This window comes from Electrona antarctica (genome assembly GCF_951216825.1).
Source record: "Electrona antarctica genome assembly, chromosome: 3".
Lineage (NCBI taxonomy): Eukaryota > Metazoa > Chordata > Actinopteri > Myctophiformes > Myctophidae > Electrona > Electrona antarctica.
The window spans coordinates 28382157-28396110 of record NC_136808.1 but is presented as its reverse complement, the minus strand read 5'-3'; the positions used below and the strand labels follow the sequence as shown (position 1 = coordinate 28396110).

At 42.9% G+C, this 13954-nt stretch overlaps 1 protein-coding gene across 3 annotated transcripts in view; it reads right to left on the bottom strand.

Annotated features, from left to right (window-relative positions):
- Nucleotides 1-13264, bottom strand: part of map2k5 (mitogen-activated protein kinase kinase 5) — a 63979-nt gene extending 50715 nt beyond the window's left edge. For all 3 annotated transcript variants that reach the window (XM_079497348.1, XM_079497350.1, XM_079497349.1), the window contains exons 1-5: nucleotides 12831-13264; nucleotides 12463-12511; nucleotides 12088-12155; nucleotides 2155-2224; nucleotides 1213-1253 (exon numbers count right to left, since the gene is read on the bottom strand). In XM_079497348.1, the coding sequence (XP_079353474.1) occupies nucleotides 1213-1253; nucleotides 2155-2224; nucleotides 12088-12155; nucleotides 12463-12511; nucleotides 12831-12962 (360 nt within the window). In that variant the 5' untranslated portion in view covers nucleotides 12963-13264. The remainder of the gene's footprint in view (nucleotides 1-1212; nucleotides 1254-2154; nucleotides 2225-12087; nucleotides 12156-12462; nucleotides 12512-12830) is intronic.
- Between the last annotated feature and the right edge of the window lie 690 nt (nucleotides 13265-13954).

Below are 13954 nucleotides of genomic sequence, written 5' to 3'. Positions count from 1 at the left end.
GGAAGGAGAGAGAAAATGAGAGAAAGATAGAGGCAGAGAGAGAGAGAGAGAGAAGGCAGAGAAAGGGAGAGGAGGTACACTGCAAAAAGAGTATAAGAATGGAACCTTAAGAGTGTAAACCAAATATGTGGGTGAGAGAGAGGGAGAGAGAGAGATTGCCAAGTAAATGAGTGAATGTCAGAGAAGGATAGTCAACACACAAAAACAATCCCTCCTTGAGAGCAATGTATATAGTCAACCCAGATATTGAACAAAAGAGACGCATGGTGGCCACTGTAAGGAGGGCTTTCCAAAAATAACTTCTTTAATTGAGGTCAAAGGGCCAGGGTGATGTGTCTACTAAGGCACGGGATCCTGTCTTTAATTAGTGCCCAGAAAGACCTCATTTAAAAAATGGATCGCGAGAACTCCCTTCAGCCAATCACTTTTATATTAAAACAGAAGAAGAGTATAGGGGAAGATTGCCAAAGGTCTTCGGAAAAAAAACCTTCATCCTCACAAAACAGTCCTATGACCTTAAAAAAAAGAAAAGAAAAGGAGAGAGCCGTTGCCAAAGCCCCTCGGAGGACACATTAAATAAAGTGGTTTCAGTATTTGGGGAGTGGGGTGGGTGGAGAGGGGACATTTTATTATTGAAACGGAGACGTAATATGGATCATCTGGAGAGACAGCAAGGTGTCAAGCCACTTAACCCGTTGTAATTAGCAATGGGTTTCAACAGTAACACATGCCCAACATAAAGTGGGAGGGTCTGGGGACAAGCCACTCCTGAATAGGGGCCCCGGCTCGTAATGATGATTTCACGGCTGAGTGACAATGCTTCATCTGCTGCTGCTTGACTTAGTTTGGTCCAACCAACCCAGATTCTCTTCCCGCTAACAGACGTGTGGACGGATCACAATACTTTGGGGGGTAGGAGTTAGAGCATAACACCGTGCTCTTAAATGACTACCTAGCATAACCAAATGAACTGAGAGAGAGAGAGAGAATTGCTATAACCATAGTCAGCCATCTACATACATAAATATAGACGAGGGGAGCGGAAAAAAAATGTGAGAAAGAAAGAGACAGCCTTGACTTCAATTGACATTTCAATAAGTGGAACACAGCATTACCAATCCATTTGCCACAACTTTTTCCTTCTCTCTCTTGCTCTCTCTCTCTCTCTCTCCCCGTGTGAAAGGCTGCTGAAACAATTATTGAGATACGTACCTTCAGGCCATGTATGTTCCGGATCCCTGGAGTCTTGCCGGCTGAAACAGTAATTGACTAGATTGTAGAACACATCACTGGGCCATTTACAAATGTGCAGAAAAGGAATCAGTTCTTTAAAAAAAAGAAAAAAAGAAATGAAATGAGGGTGACTCTGAAATTAGCTGTAGAGGAGAGAGTGATTGAGATGTAGGGCTCTTGAGACCAAAGAGGGAGGTGGGTGGGTAGGTGGGGATGGCAGAGGCAGATTGAGAGAAAGAGCGAGGGAGAGATAAATGGGTAGCCGCTTTGCTTTACGGGTGCGTTAGCCATTTTGATGTGTGCCGTTAATGCAAAGAAAAAAATTAAGAAACTCAGATAAGCTTGATCCGAACCAAAGCAGGACCATGGGAAATGGGCAGAGCCGATAACTTCCAAATGTGCAACTCCTTTGAAACTTGACAGATTTCAGCAGTATTTTCCATCGATACCATTGATGGAACATTAACCACATTAACCGTGGTGTCCCTATTTTGGGCAAAAGTGCATTCCTCCGACCACAAATTTGTCAGTCTGTGTCAGTCATGGTGTGTACACCCGTCAGAACACGAGGAGGAAACGGTTTGTACGACAGACAGACATGGCAGAAGTTAAACCGCTTTTCTATAGACACATCAACATGCGATTCCCATTTGGGGATGATATGTTCATGATATGTTGTTTTTTGGTAAGAATTAGGCCCAGTCCACACATTTACTGTATGACGGCAATTACAGGTAAACGGTAGGGCTGCACAATATGGACAAAATTTCATCTCGGTATTTATGCCAAATATTGCGATATCGATCGATACGATATTACCGTTAAAATGTCATATTCAAAATTTTAAGTGTTGCAACATTGAAAACAAAACATTATTCAAAAAACGGCATCATAACAAGTCACACACACACTTTTCCATACCTCGCGGAAATATGGTGAGAGGCTCTGGCAGCAGTCCATTCATGCGTTGTTCATTCACTGTATTGCAGTACTAAAGGTAAACAAAGAAAGTGGAAAATGAGAAAAATAAGTGGTTCTAATTTGCAATCAAAGCATCAGTGTTTTTAATCATTGAACGAAAAAAATAAACCCTTTGGAAATTGACCTTGTAAAGCACATCATTCACATCACTAAAATGGATTGGTTTCTTTAAATAATGTCAGACACTGTTTCCCCAAAAAAGACACATGCTGTGTTGAAATCTGTTGCCTGTGAGGACTAGAGCCCTGAGGGCTGTTCTGGACCACTGTAGCATTAACCCTTTTCTGCTCCAGGTCAACAGCTCACCAAACACTCATACCCTATAGGAATAACACACACACACACACACAAGCTGGGCAACATACCAATTGATGTTACATTAAACTAAAACCTCTGTTAAATGGTGTGTGTGTGACTGTGTGTGTGTGTGTGTGTGTCTGTGTGTGTCTGTGTGTGTTCTTTTTTGTAAATTAACATAGAGGCCTTAACCCTGACAATGACTCCCACTTCTAACTACAGCCATAGATGGCCATTGCATTGGGGGGGGGGGGGGGGGGGGGGACATGTGCCAGTTTAATTATGAGCACAGCATTAGATGAAGATACAAATAATTATTTGTGACATTTAATATGAACATATAATATGTAAATATAGCATTGCTCTCTCATTGTGAAGGGGTGGGTTGGGGGGAGGGGGGGTGATGGCCGGGGCCAGCTTGGATGGGAATGGATCAGAATGGCTACCCAAGTGGCACAGCTGTTATTAAAAGGCCTATTTATCACTGTCAGGTCGCTCCTCGCTCCTAGCCCTCTGCTTTTACCCTCCAGCATTCTCACTAGGCCACATATGAACAATAGGTCTCACACCAAAGAAGTGCGTGCGTGTGTGTAACTGTGTATAGGCTTGAGGGGTGGGGGGGGATTCACATACCTTTAATTTTCCGCTCAGCTAGCTTATTGATTAAGGCTACAATTACCACCTAATCTGTAGTTGTTGTATTAAAAGACATTCTCCTTTGTTGGCCAATAACTAAACAGCGTCCGATCCCAAATACCATCGCTCAGCCTTAAGGGACAAGTGTAAGAGGGGAGGAAAAGAGAAAAGGCGAGTTGGTCTCATCATCATTAGCAGACTATGGGCAAATGGGAGTAAAGGTAGCTCTCCACCGAACAGACCAGACTACCACAGATAACTACAGATGGCAGTCGGATGAAGTCGAGAGGTCAGTCGGTTGGAAGTCGGCTTTCGACTCTACGCTACAACAAGCGACCCAACGTGCCAGTGTAGCCACCGCCCATTCAACAGACGCTTTCCAACACTTACTGCCTCCGACGTGCCATGGAGAGCTACCTTAAAAACTGCGGAATTAGGGGTGCTACCTCCAGGGGGAGCCAAGTGGCTAGTAAATGAGGTCATGTAGTTCAGGGGTTCCCAATTTTTTGGTGTCACCCGAGACCCAAAGTACAAAAATCACACCTGTGTGAAGTGAGGGGCGCTAATATATTAAAGACTAACAACATGTTCTCATGTTGATTAGGTGATGTAATGGTGATGTAAAACAAACACACACATTAAACGCCATTAACAATAAAGAGACAATATGAAACTTTCCATTCATTGTCAATGCGTTTACAAAACAAACATTGCACTAAGGCAAACATTAAACCTGTGTATAGGAGGGGCTGGCTCCCCTCAAAAATACGTTATGAATTAACCACTAAAGCAAAAATATTGAATCTTTGTTTTTGAAAAAAATTTTTTTTTGAAACAACAGGTCTGGGAATGCCCAAATATGGACCTTTTATTTATTGACGTTTTCAGGCCGGGTAGGGCATAGAATGTGTGCTAATTAGTAAGGCCAGGCGGGGCCTCTGGCCAGCCCAGTTAGGGCCCAGATAGGACCGGGCCTTAATTTTTGGGCCCGTTGAGAACTGCCGGCTGCCGGGCGCAGCTGCGCTAATAACTTTGGGGCAGGTATCAGTCAAAAGGGAGACATCGAAGAGGAAGGACAGGTGGGGAGGATCAACATATGAAATGTCAGAACAAGTCAGCTCCATATATCGCGATCTAAGGGTTTGAGGTCAGATATAGAGTTGCTGGCCGGCTCCATATATGCAGATCTAGATGATGATCCAGTCTTCTCCATGTATGGCTATCCAGGGTTTGATGAGGTCAGTGTCGTGATCTTCATATATGTTGATGGCCATATATGGGGACGTGTCACGAGCCGTGACTGATTGACGGCCATATATGGAGCGTGTCACGAGGCGTGACAGACGAACGGACTGACAGGTTTTCATAACAGTCTACGATCTACGGTCGCAACAAAGAGGGAGAAGGTTAGTTACCACGAGAGAGCTTAATGGATTGCCCTGTTTTTCACCCAACATGCTAGTTGCTCTTAATTCCTATTAATTTCACATAATGGCTGTCCACTCACCTGGAATTAACAACACCAAGGCAAAACCCTGCTGAGGTCTCAGCGGAGGCCAAAAGGCAACCACAGCAAACCCAGGTAAGTCCTTTGATACCAATGCAAATGACTGCTGCGATGCATTACCCTTGCATACCACACTTAATGCAGGCTGCTTGTGTAAATTATATTTCAGTGGACATTTTTTGTTGATCAGCTGATTTTAGTACACAAGATTGTCCCTTGAGGGGCAGAATAGCATTAAGGGACTGGATTTGTTTGCCAAAAGATTCAGTGTACAAATGACATTCGAAATGTGTGGACGAAGCACTGCATTCTTGTGGATGCTAAAATGTATTATGTTTTGAGTGCGCATATTCTTTATTTCTGCCTGCTAAACTAGTTTGCATTTCACATCAACATCATAAATGTACAGGATCTCAGCTTTGATGTTGTGCATTTTGTTGTGTTACTCATGATGCTTACTCCCACCAATTTAAGAGTTTCACAGGAGCAGATTTGCCTGACATAACAAAGCTGCATAGAGCTTGGTTACAACTAGGGATGTCCCGATCACGTGTTTTGGCTCCCGATCCGATTCCGATCATTTGATGTTGAAACATACCGATACCGATCTTTCCCGAATAAAATCTGAGATTCAGAGTGTACAAATGTAAGCAAATTGATCCTTTTGTCAATAAGTATTTGGAGCAAAGAGACCTGTCTGTCTTTGTTCAGACGAACAAGCACGTAATCAAGATAAGCTGTGAGCAGCTCTCAGTTTGCACTTGGAAATTCTGGACGACAGACAGAGTGGCTTATACTAATTGCATGGTTGTGGCTAGCTGTCCATTCTTTACAAGGGAATACACAGGTTTTTTTGTATCAACCTATCACTTGACTGGTGGGGTAGGGTATTGTTGTAATTATTACCACAGTATGTATCAGATCAGATATCACTCATGTCCAAATTTTAAGGTTTTATAGGCTTCTACAGGGGGGGAATTCTCAGTATAACAATTCTGTTTTATTTGGCAATTGCCAAAAGGTCTCTAACCCATCCAATGTGATGACAGATTATGGAGATCAAATAATGACAACTGGCACTTGTATGCACAAAAAAGAATATGAAAAACAATCTTCAAGCGTTTCCCCTGGATTGAAGAAACATTATGCCAGCACAGAGGTCAACATATTTTCACTACAGCTTGTCATCCCAACAGCTGCCAAGTCTCGATGTCTCAGCTCGATGTGGCCGCCACCTTGCACTACTTAACTCCTTTGTAGCCAAGGGCGATAGGGGGCGGTAGGTGGAAAGTGCCAGAGAAAATGGACGAAATAAGCAGAGAATTGCTCTTGTTGTCATGTCGAAACCCCTGCTCTACTGAGGCTCACAGAGCTACTGTATGCTAGTGACCGCATCATTGTTTTGTTTAGCGGCAGCTCGAATTCATGTTTTATTGAGCTCCGAACATTGTACTTTATCCCATTATGAGCTATAAAGGCACTAAAAAAAACACGTGCTCATGCACGTGTGCGTGCGCGTGAAGGGAGGATTTAGGATTTTGGCTGTTCTTTCCATAGATGATGGCGGTGGCTAACAATGGATTAAGGCTCATTTACCAAATCTCGTTTTATCGTCTATGGTAACCTGTACATTATTAAGTTTATCTCGTTTTATCGTTCATGGCTACAAAGGAGTTAATGATTAAAAAGCATCCAGAAGAGACTGCATGATAAAGATGGACAAAAATAAAACAAAACAAGGGGAGCAAATTGAGCCTGTGGCTCTAGTGGCATCATTGTGAGCTGATGGGGGGTAAAAGACATCCACAGATGAAAGTAGATTTTGAACAATTCCACTGCCCAGGGGGGGCTGCTCTTTAATGAGGCAAAACTTTAAGTACTGAATAATAAATAATAAAAATTGACAGTTCATTTAGCTTTCACTGTACCTCGTAGAGAAACCCATTACAAGTCATTACTCGTAATGTCTGTGGCGTGAACAGTAAGTATAGAGGAATACGGAAAACAGAGCTCCCTGGGAGGGAGAGGTGGTCGGGTGGACAGTGTGCGGAGGGACTAAAAAGTGATCCAGAAGCAAAAGGCATCAAGCTCAGCATGTCCTAATTCATCCATGCATTTCCAAAGGTTATGCCTACTGTAAAAGCCACAGAACCACATAAAAGAATACACCAGAACACTTTCAGGAGTCATGAGCAGTGGTCATCATTTAGCTCAGGCTCAAGATGAGACTCTAGCTCAGTGCATCCTGGAGTATGCTCGCTGATCTTTGCTACTGCCCTCATGCAAGCTGCTGTCTTGTCCTTCATTTTACAGTGGTCAATTGCCCCTTTACTGGACAACTAGTGAATTCCTCTGTAGTTGTTAAATTAATTTAAATGTTCTACCTCATCTGAAAATATGATAATATGCAAAATGTATAATACATTACTTGTTCAATAGTTATAGGCAGGCCTTGTGATTTGAAGGCATGACGACATTACTTGAACAGAAATAATTTTTAGTGAAAACATTCAAATTCATCACAAGCATTCGTTTAAAAGCGTATATTACTAGAATTTCGCCGCCCTTCGGGCGGCTCATCCTAGTTCCGTTGCAGCGCAATGGGAAGAAGGAAATTGCGAGATTTGACAGACTCCACTTCATGTTTCAGCTGTGTTTTTAAACCCAGTATTGTGGCCTTCACATGTATTAACAGATGGGTATTATTATTATGTGTTGTATTTTATTTTCACATCAAAGCAAATTAAATTAATTTAAAATAAGCACACATGAAACTGCTTTTTACTGTTTTGGTTTACTTACAATAAGTTAGTGTTTTTGGAAACCAAAAGATGTTGAGAATGGAGCAGAACATACTGTAGTATATTTTTGTGGGGACCTTGACTGCATTATAGTAGGCCTACAATCTTTTGGATTGCAGTGACCCCACATTGTTTCTTCGGGAACAATATTTGTAGTTACAATGAGGGCTACATGAGCCGAAGGGAGAGAAACACGTCGCCTCTCTCCAGTCCGTGCGTATGTTGCTGCTGGTGGCTGAATAACAACGGATCGCATCGCTGACTGACATAAACGCACAGTTACAAATCAGAGGCACTTCAATAAGAAAACTCAACTAATAACGCTTGTGTGTGTTAATCTGCCCGATGCTGACGTTAGTATATAATGTTTAGATTGTTTTCCTCTTGTACATGCGTTTGTGGGCACAGTGGCAGGGGGTGAAAAGGCGATTTGTCCCATGGTGTGCACTGCGCAACTGTGCAGTGTAAAACATGCTGAAATCAAACCACACACACACACACACACACACACAGTCACTCAGTCACAAATCCTCCACAGTGTGATTACGTGTCTGCAGTGACACTGATGCGAGGTTACAATGAGTCCGTGGTGTGGTGAGACTGGGAAAGGAATAAATCGCGGAAGAGCTTGGCATCCGACTGCGCGCGTTGTGTCGATGAGATGGGCGCGTTGGGAAATACCGCACCGAAGCACACTCGCCTATTAGTTTGCATTGCATTTGCACAGTGCGCTCAGTGCGATATTTGCGAACGTGGCCGTTGTGTGTGTGTGGCTGGCTGCGTGGGGATCGCCATGTGAGGGGGTTAGCCAATAAGGGGCCTGTGTTGCATGTGGAGAAGTGTGTAGGTTAGTGTGTGTGGTGTAGCCGAAGGGGGTGGTGAGAACATGAGGGGGATGTAGCACAGCAATCGGTGACCCCTACATTAAGCTGTGTTGCTCCCATCATGCAGTGCAAATGCGTGTTGTAGCAACCGTAGCCAATGGGAAAACAGGATGCAGTGTTGCCAGGTCCGCGAATTGTAAGCGAGTTGTAAGTAGCGTGTTGAATGGCATTTTTTCTGGGCTAGTTTTCATAGACCTGGCAACAAATTAGGCGGGGGTGTCGGTGCTTGTGGCGTGTTTGTGTTTATTATTGATATTGATGTTGTTTGTGAGTGTGGAGGGGAGGCGGCTTTAGTGGCAGTGCAATGACAGTTTTTACGCGGGTGTTGTTGAATGTGGTCGTGCGGCGCGACATGAGGAGATAGCCGTGGATCGACGCGGAGGGTAAGGCTGTGTCGTGTTAGTGTGTTGTTGCAGTGTGTGTTGCAGCGTGTTGCAGCGTGTCAGTGACGTAGTAGCTGGTGACTTTATTTTCCTGCTTTGGGCTTGGGCACACGTTTTCAAATGTATAATAGATTATTATTATTATTATTAAACAAAATGTTCTAATGGCAATAGTATATAATGGGGTTAGGTGGGAGTAGTTACATTTGTATTTAAATAAAACTACCAGTATTCACTTTTTTCTATAATTTAACACTTTCCCTGCGGAACACGCTAAACCCGACTTTTTCCCCTTTGTCTTTCCCTGCGGGGTCCGACGCTCTGCGCCTCCGACCGTCCGGGGAGGAGGAGAAGTTACTAGGGCAGGCTACATGTTGCTGTGTTTACGTCTGTCACTCCAGTCCAGACCCAGTAAGAATAATATACAGTTACACCAGAATGCACACTGCCGTCTCGTGTCTCATCAACCGACGTGCTTCAATGCACGGCCGTGAAGTCGGGGGGGGAAATGAAAAAATAAAGAAAATTAAAAGACAAGCAGTGAGTGACAACAAGCAGTGAGTGACAACGTGTGCATTGCAACAAGCTAAGCTAACAACACCAGCCATTGTGGTGATGTTAGCTTAGCTTGCTGCTGCTTGTCTGTTCAACTTCACTTCATCTCCGCCTGTAACTTATTTTTTATTTTGTTACCCCGACACCGGCGCTGCAAAAACAGACAGATCTACAAGCTCTCAACGCATAGCGAACGGCGCTGCAAAAACAGGCAGGGCGCGACGCCTTGAGAGCTTGTAGATCTGGCTTTTTTGCGACCCGCAGTGAGCTGTTCTCACTACTTTTATAACACGAATATATCGTCCATCGGCGATTTTTGGACAGACGATGGGCAATTGAAAAAAATTGCCATATTGCCCAACCTTTATATACAGTATATAGATTTTATTTAATCACATAATCAAAGGTTGTATGGGCATGATTCACCAGGATCCTGGAGGGCTTGATTCTAGGCTTAAAATAATTGATATAAATGTTTTTGTAAATTTTTCAATGGAACCAGAAAACCACGCCCACTGCTATGCACTATACTTGCCAGTTTTTATTGATTAACACATTCCCTCCCGTTACCATAGGCATAGGCGGTAACGTGAGGCTAGTGCCAGAGAAAGGCTAACAATAGATGCTAAAAAAAATATATATACAGAGATTAAAATAGGGTGCATTTTGCATCCCAAAACGCAGTTTATAGTTAAGGAACGCAATAAAACAACGACCTCTGCATCCACGGGATGCACTACTGTACTACTGTACTGTTTTTTATTCTAGTTTATTTTGCTAGCTTTAGTTAGGTTATGTATATAACCACATTATAACCATATAAAATGAAATGGGAGTTAAATGTAAAAATGTGGCAAGTCCCACATCGTTGAAGTGGGCACCGTATGCAATGTATAAATGCATGAATCGATAAAACCAGAAATGAACCGGAAATTAAAAGTCTGCCTCCATCCGCCTCAATATAAATAATTTTATTAAATGCATTCATCTCGGATTCTTTTCCCAGGTACTTACAACTTATTTTATCTTATAGCAGGCAGCTGATTTATTCTTTGTTGCATTCCGGTGTCGCGTGGCAAACATTAACATAGTAAACATACTGTACCTAATCTACAAGCTCACAAGCATCGGCTCGCATTTAAATGCGACACCACCATACGAAGTAAAGAGGGGAGACTATGGGAAACTTCTCCTGCCTTCTGCCTCTGACTGTGTTCTGTGATCTTCCGAGACCAGCCGCTGTATAACGTTAGATGGCCCAGAGACTCGCGAGAACTCGCACAGCATTTTATTTTTCAAACCTTCAAAGCCGATTATTTGTTACATTTGAATATTGAAGCACTAGAGATGCACCGTCAGAGGTGCGCCGTCTGAAGCAAGCCATTCAAAGTGACTGCTGGCCTATTACAGCGTGGACCAGGTCTAAGCTTTTGACACAGGAGCGTGGCATAGTTATAGCACAATTGGTAGAGGCTTCGGGAAGACGCACATCCCTACTTGCAATAAACACAAGTTAGCATTGCTAACAACACCATTTGTTATTATCACCAAAGTACATATTTCACTCTCATGATCCATTGGCAGCATCTGTCAAAGGGCCCATGTCATTGAACACTTTAAAAGCTCTGTTGGTGGCTCTCAGTGGGCAAGAGTACAACACCCTTATATTAATGCATCCTTCTGCAGCCGGTTCCAAACTAAGACCCTGTTACAGCAGTCCCTGCACGATTTCACTTGTTTCAGTGATTAAAGCAACCAAACTTGCTGGACTTGATTTTGTGGGGGTTTTCCTTTAATATATAACTGCCTCGCAAATTGCCAGGCAGGCACAAAAAAAAGACCAATATAAAGGGCATTCAGAGGGACAACTAACTCTACGTGCTTGCTAATTTATCACTCCGACACATAGGCAAGGACAAATCAACTCTTCTCACTGGCACCTAGCAAGAAAGCTAGCTAGCAGGAAATGGATAAAAAAGGCAAGCTGGGGGCAAATGTGCATTTGGGGTGGCGGTACGCCCTTAGAGGTACCGGAGCCCTTCTACAGGTACCGGAATGCAGGAGGGAGGATCCGGAGCTGAGCTCCGCCAAGCTCCGGTAGAAATTAAGCACTGCTTACCTAACTACAGCCTGAGCTTCGGTCACATTTGAAGAGGAGCTATTCTACACTGAATGTCTCACCAAAAAGATGGGTTTGGGACAGAGCTGAATGCAACATTTTCCAAATTCAACAGTCAGCCAATGGCAAACAATCTGTATACCATTACACTTTTTCAAGAGTGACATGATCCGGGGTGGTTAGACATACTAACAGTCCGACAGGCATTAGTCCGACAACACCGTCGCACCCAACATGCGTGGCCGGTTACAACTAACCCGTGGCAGGTTAAAACTAACCCATGGCTCTCGTGATGAGTGGCAGATTAAAACTAACCCGTGGTAGGTTAAAACGAACCCGTGACTCCTGACATACGTGGCAGGTTAAAACTAACCCGTGGCAAGTTAAAACGAACCCGTGGCTGACATACGTGGCAGGTTAAAACTAACCTGTAGCAAGTTAAAACTAACGCTAGGTTTAGCGTTGGGATTGGGCAGGGTGTCAGACTAATGCCTGTCAGACTGTTATACTGTATGTCAGACCAAACACATGCACCCCATGATCCAACCAGGAGAAACATCACGTATAATTTGCTGACTCATAGATTCAGTGCTGACCAGAATTATGGCATATGGAACAGAACTGAACTCCCAAGTGTTCTAGTGGAGCTAAAATGTGTTTAGTTTTAGAGATGGATGGAATGTGCACTCACATACGACAACATGGCTTTGAGTTCTTCATCGCTTCTTACAGTGATCCTATCCCCCACCTCATCTTCATCTAAAACAAAATAGAGAGAGCGCATTATCAACTAATTAGTGTTGTATAGCAAATTGATAACACAGGGAACAACATGGTAATAATGTCCAGTATATGACAGCCAACACAGTAGAGCAACAAGCCTTTCTATCGTGACTAATCAAAGTTCTGCGAGTACTAAAGTCAAGTTACAAACACACTTCTGCTTGTAAACATATACATATCTGTTTATATGGTAAAACTTGCTCAAATCAGGAAAGACCTTTCACATTCTTTATCAGAGATTGAATGTACATGTATGACTGACTGCAAATTCTGCAATACTTACATTCAAAAGCAGTGATAGTGCCTTCGGGCATGACATCTTTGATTGCACCCTGAAAGTGTTTTGAAGGGTACATTATTTAGCACACTGTTTAAATCATAGGTTATAACAGCAGTCATCACCTACATAGCTAACATTTGCAAATTAAGTTATCATACTACAAAGATTGGCTTGGGCAAGAATATGATGTTAAATCAACCAAATATAAAGTTACAGAGCAGTACAGGTGTGTCCGTGTGCTAACCATTACTATATAGGAGTCCTAAACACATACCTATAGTTACCAGGTTCAGCTATTACTAGTATATAAAGTTAGTGACAACCAGGAGAGACTGTCTGTTAGCCAATTCGTTAGCGTTTTTGAAACTTACCAGCAAGTCGTTGAAGCTTAACATGGATGGACAGTCGACAGATGAGTCCATATCCCCAGTCGGGGTCCTGATGCGGATCACTACTCCCTCGGTGTCCATGTCGCAGAGGTTATTTAAAACAAGTAAAAGCATAACAGACAGACAGAGAGAGTCATACTCACACTGGGCTGAAGCTATCGAAGCTATAGCGATTTCCTGTGGAGGTTTTTTGCTACAGCTAGCTAGCAGCTAGCATGCTGTGTGAGTACTAGTGATAAGAGATGATGAAGGGTGAACTAACAGCTGCTACAGACGTACAGCCGGACAAACCACTTCCAACGGCTCGTACCGAACGTGAGCTTCAAATTTCTAATGAAATTTGTAATTGACACAATCTCTGAATCAAGATATGTGGAGATGACGAACATTTAGTCCAACTTCCTAGCTTCAAGGAAACCATTTATTACAGTGTTTCCGAAACAACATCCGGTCAGAAACTTTCAAAATAAAGGTTTTTGGAAGAGGAAAGAAGAAAAACTTCAGCCAAGCTCTGAAGTCTCTGGAAAAAATGGAATATCCGTTTGGGGCAATATTTTATAAAAAAAACATTTTAAGAATGTTAAAAATTCAAACAATTCTAACAACCTTCTTACGTGTGTGTATCACTGTATCAGGCATGTTGATGGTTATGTCTGAATCATAGTGACATCATGCCAAATGTTATATGGGCGTATGTATCGGTCAGATTGGGGGTCCTGGGCAATTGCATATCCAAACGGCTTTTTAGAAGATTAGACCAAAATGAATTATCACTCAAGAAAGATATAGGCCGCCTAGGCGCCTACATCACTTACTGGAATGAAATTACTTATTACACGATCATAACACAAACTAGAAACATATTTGGCCCTAAATAGATGTAGGCTACTAAGGCAAACTACCTTATTGGTTCTCAAAGTGGGGTCTGGGGACCCCCAGGGGTCCTTGAGTGGGTTCCACTGGGTCTTCAGCAAAGTAGTTAACATAGCATCACAATCCACTTGCATTTATATGTTGGATATTCAAAAATAGCAGATATGCAAGCTCACAATGTGTTAGGCTACTGAATGCTATGCTGCGAGTTTGTACACAGGCCCGGATTTGCT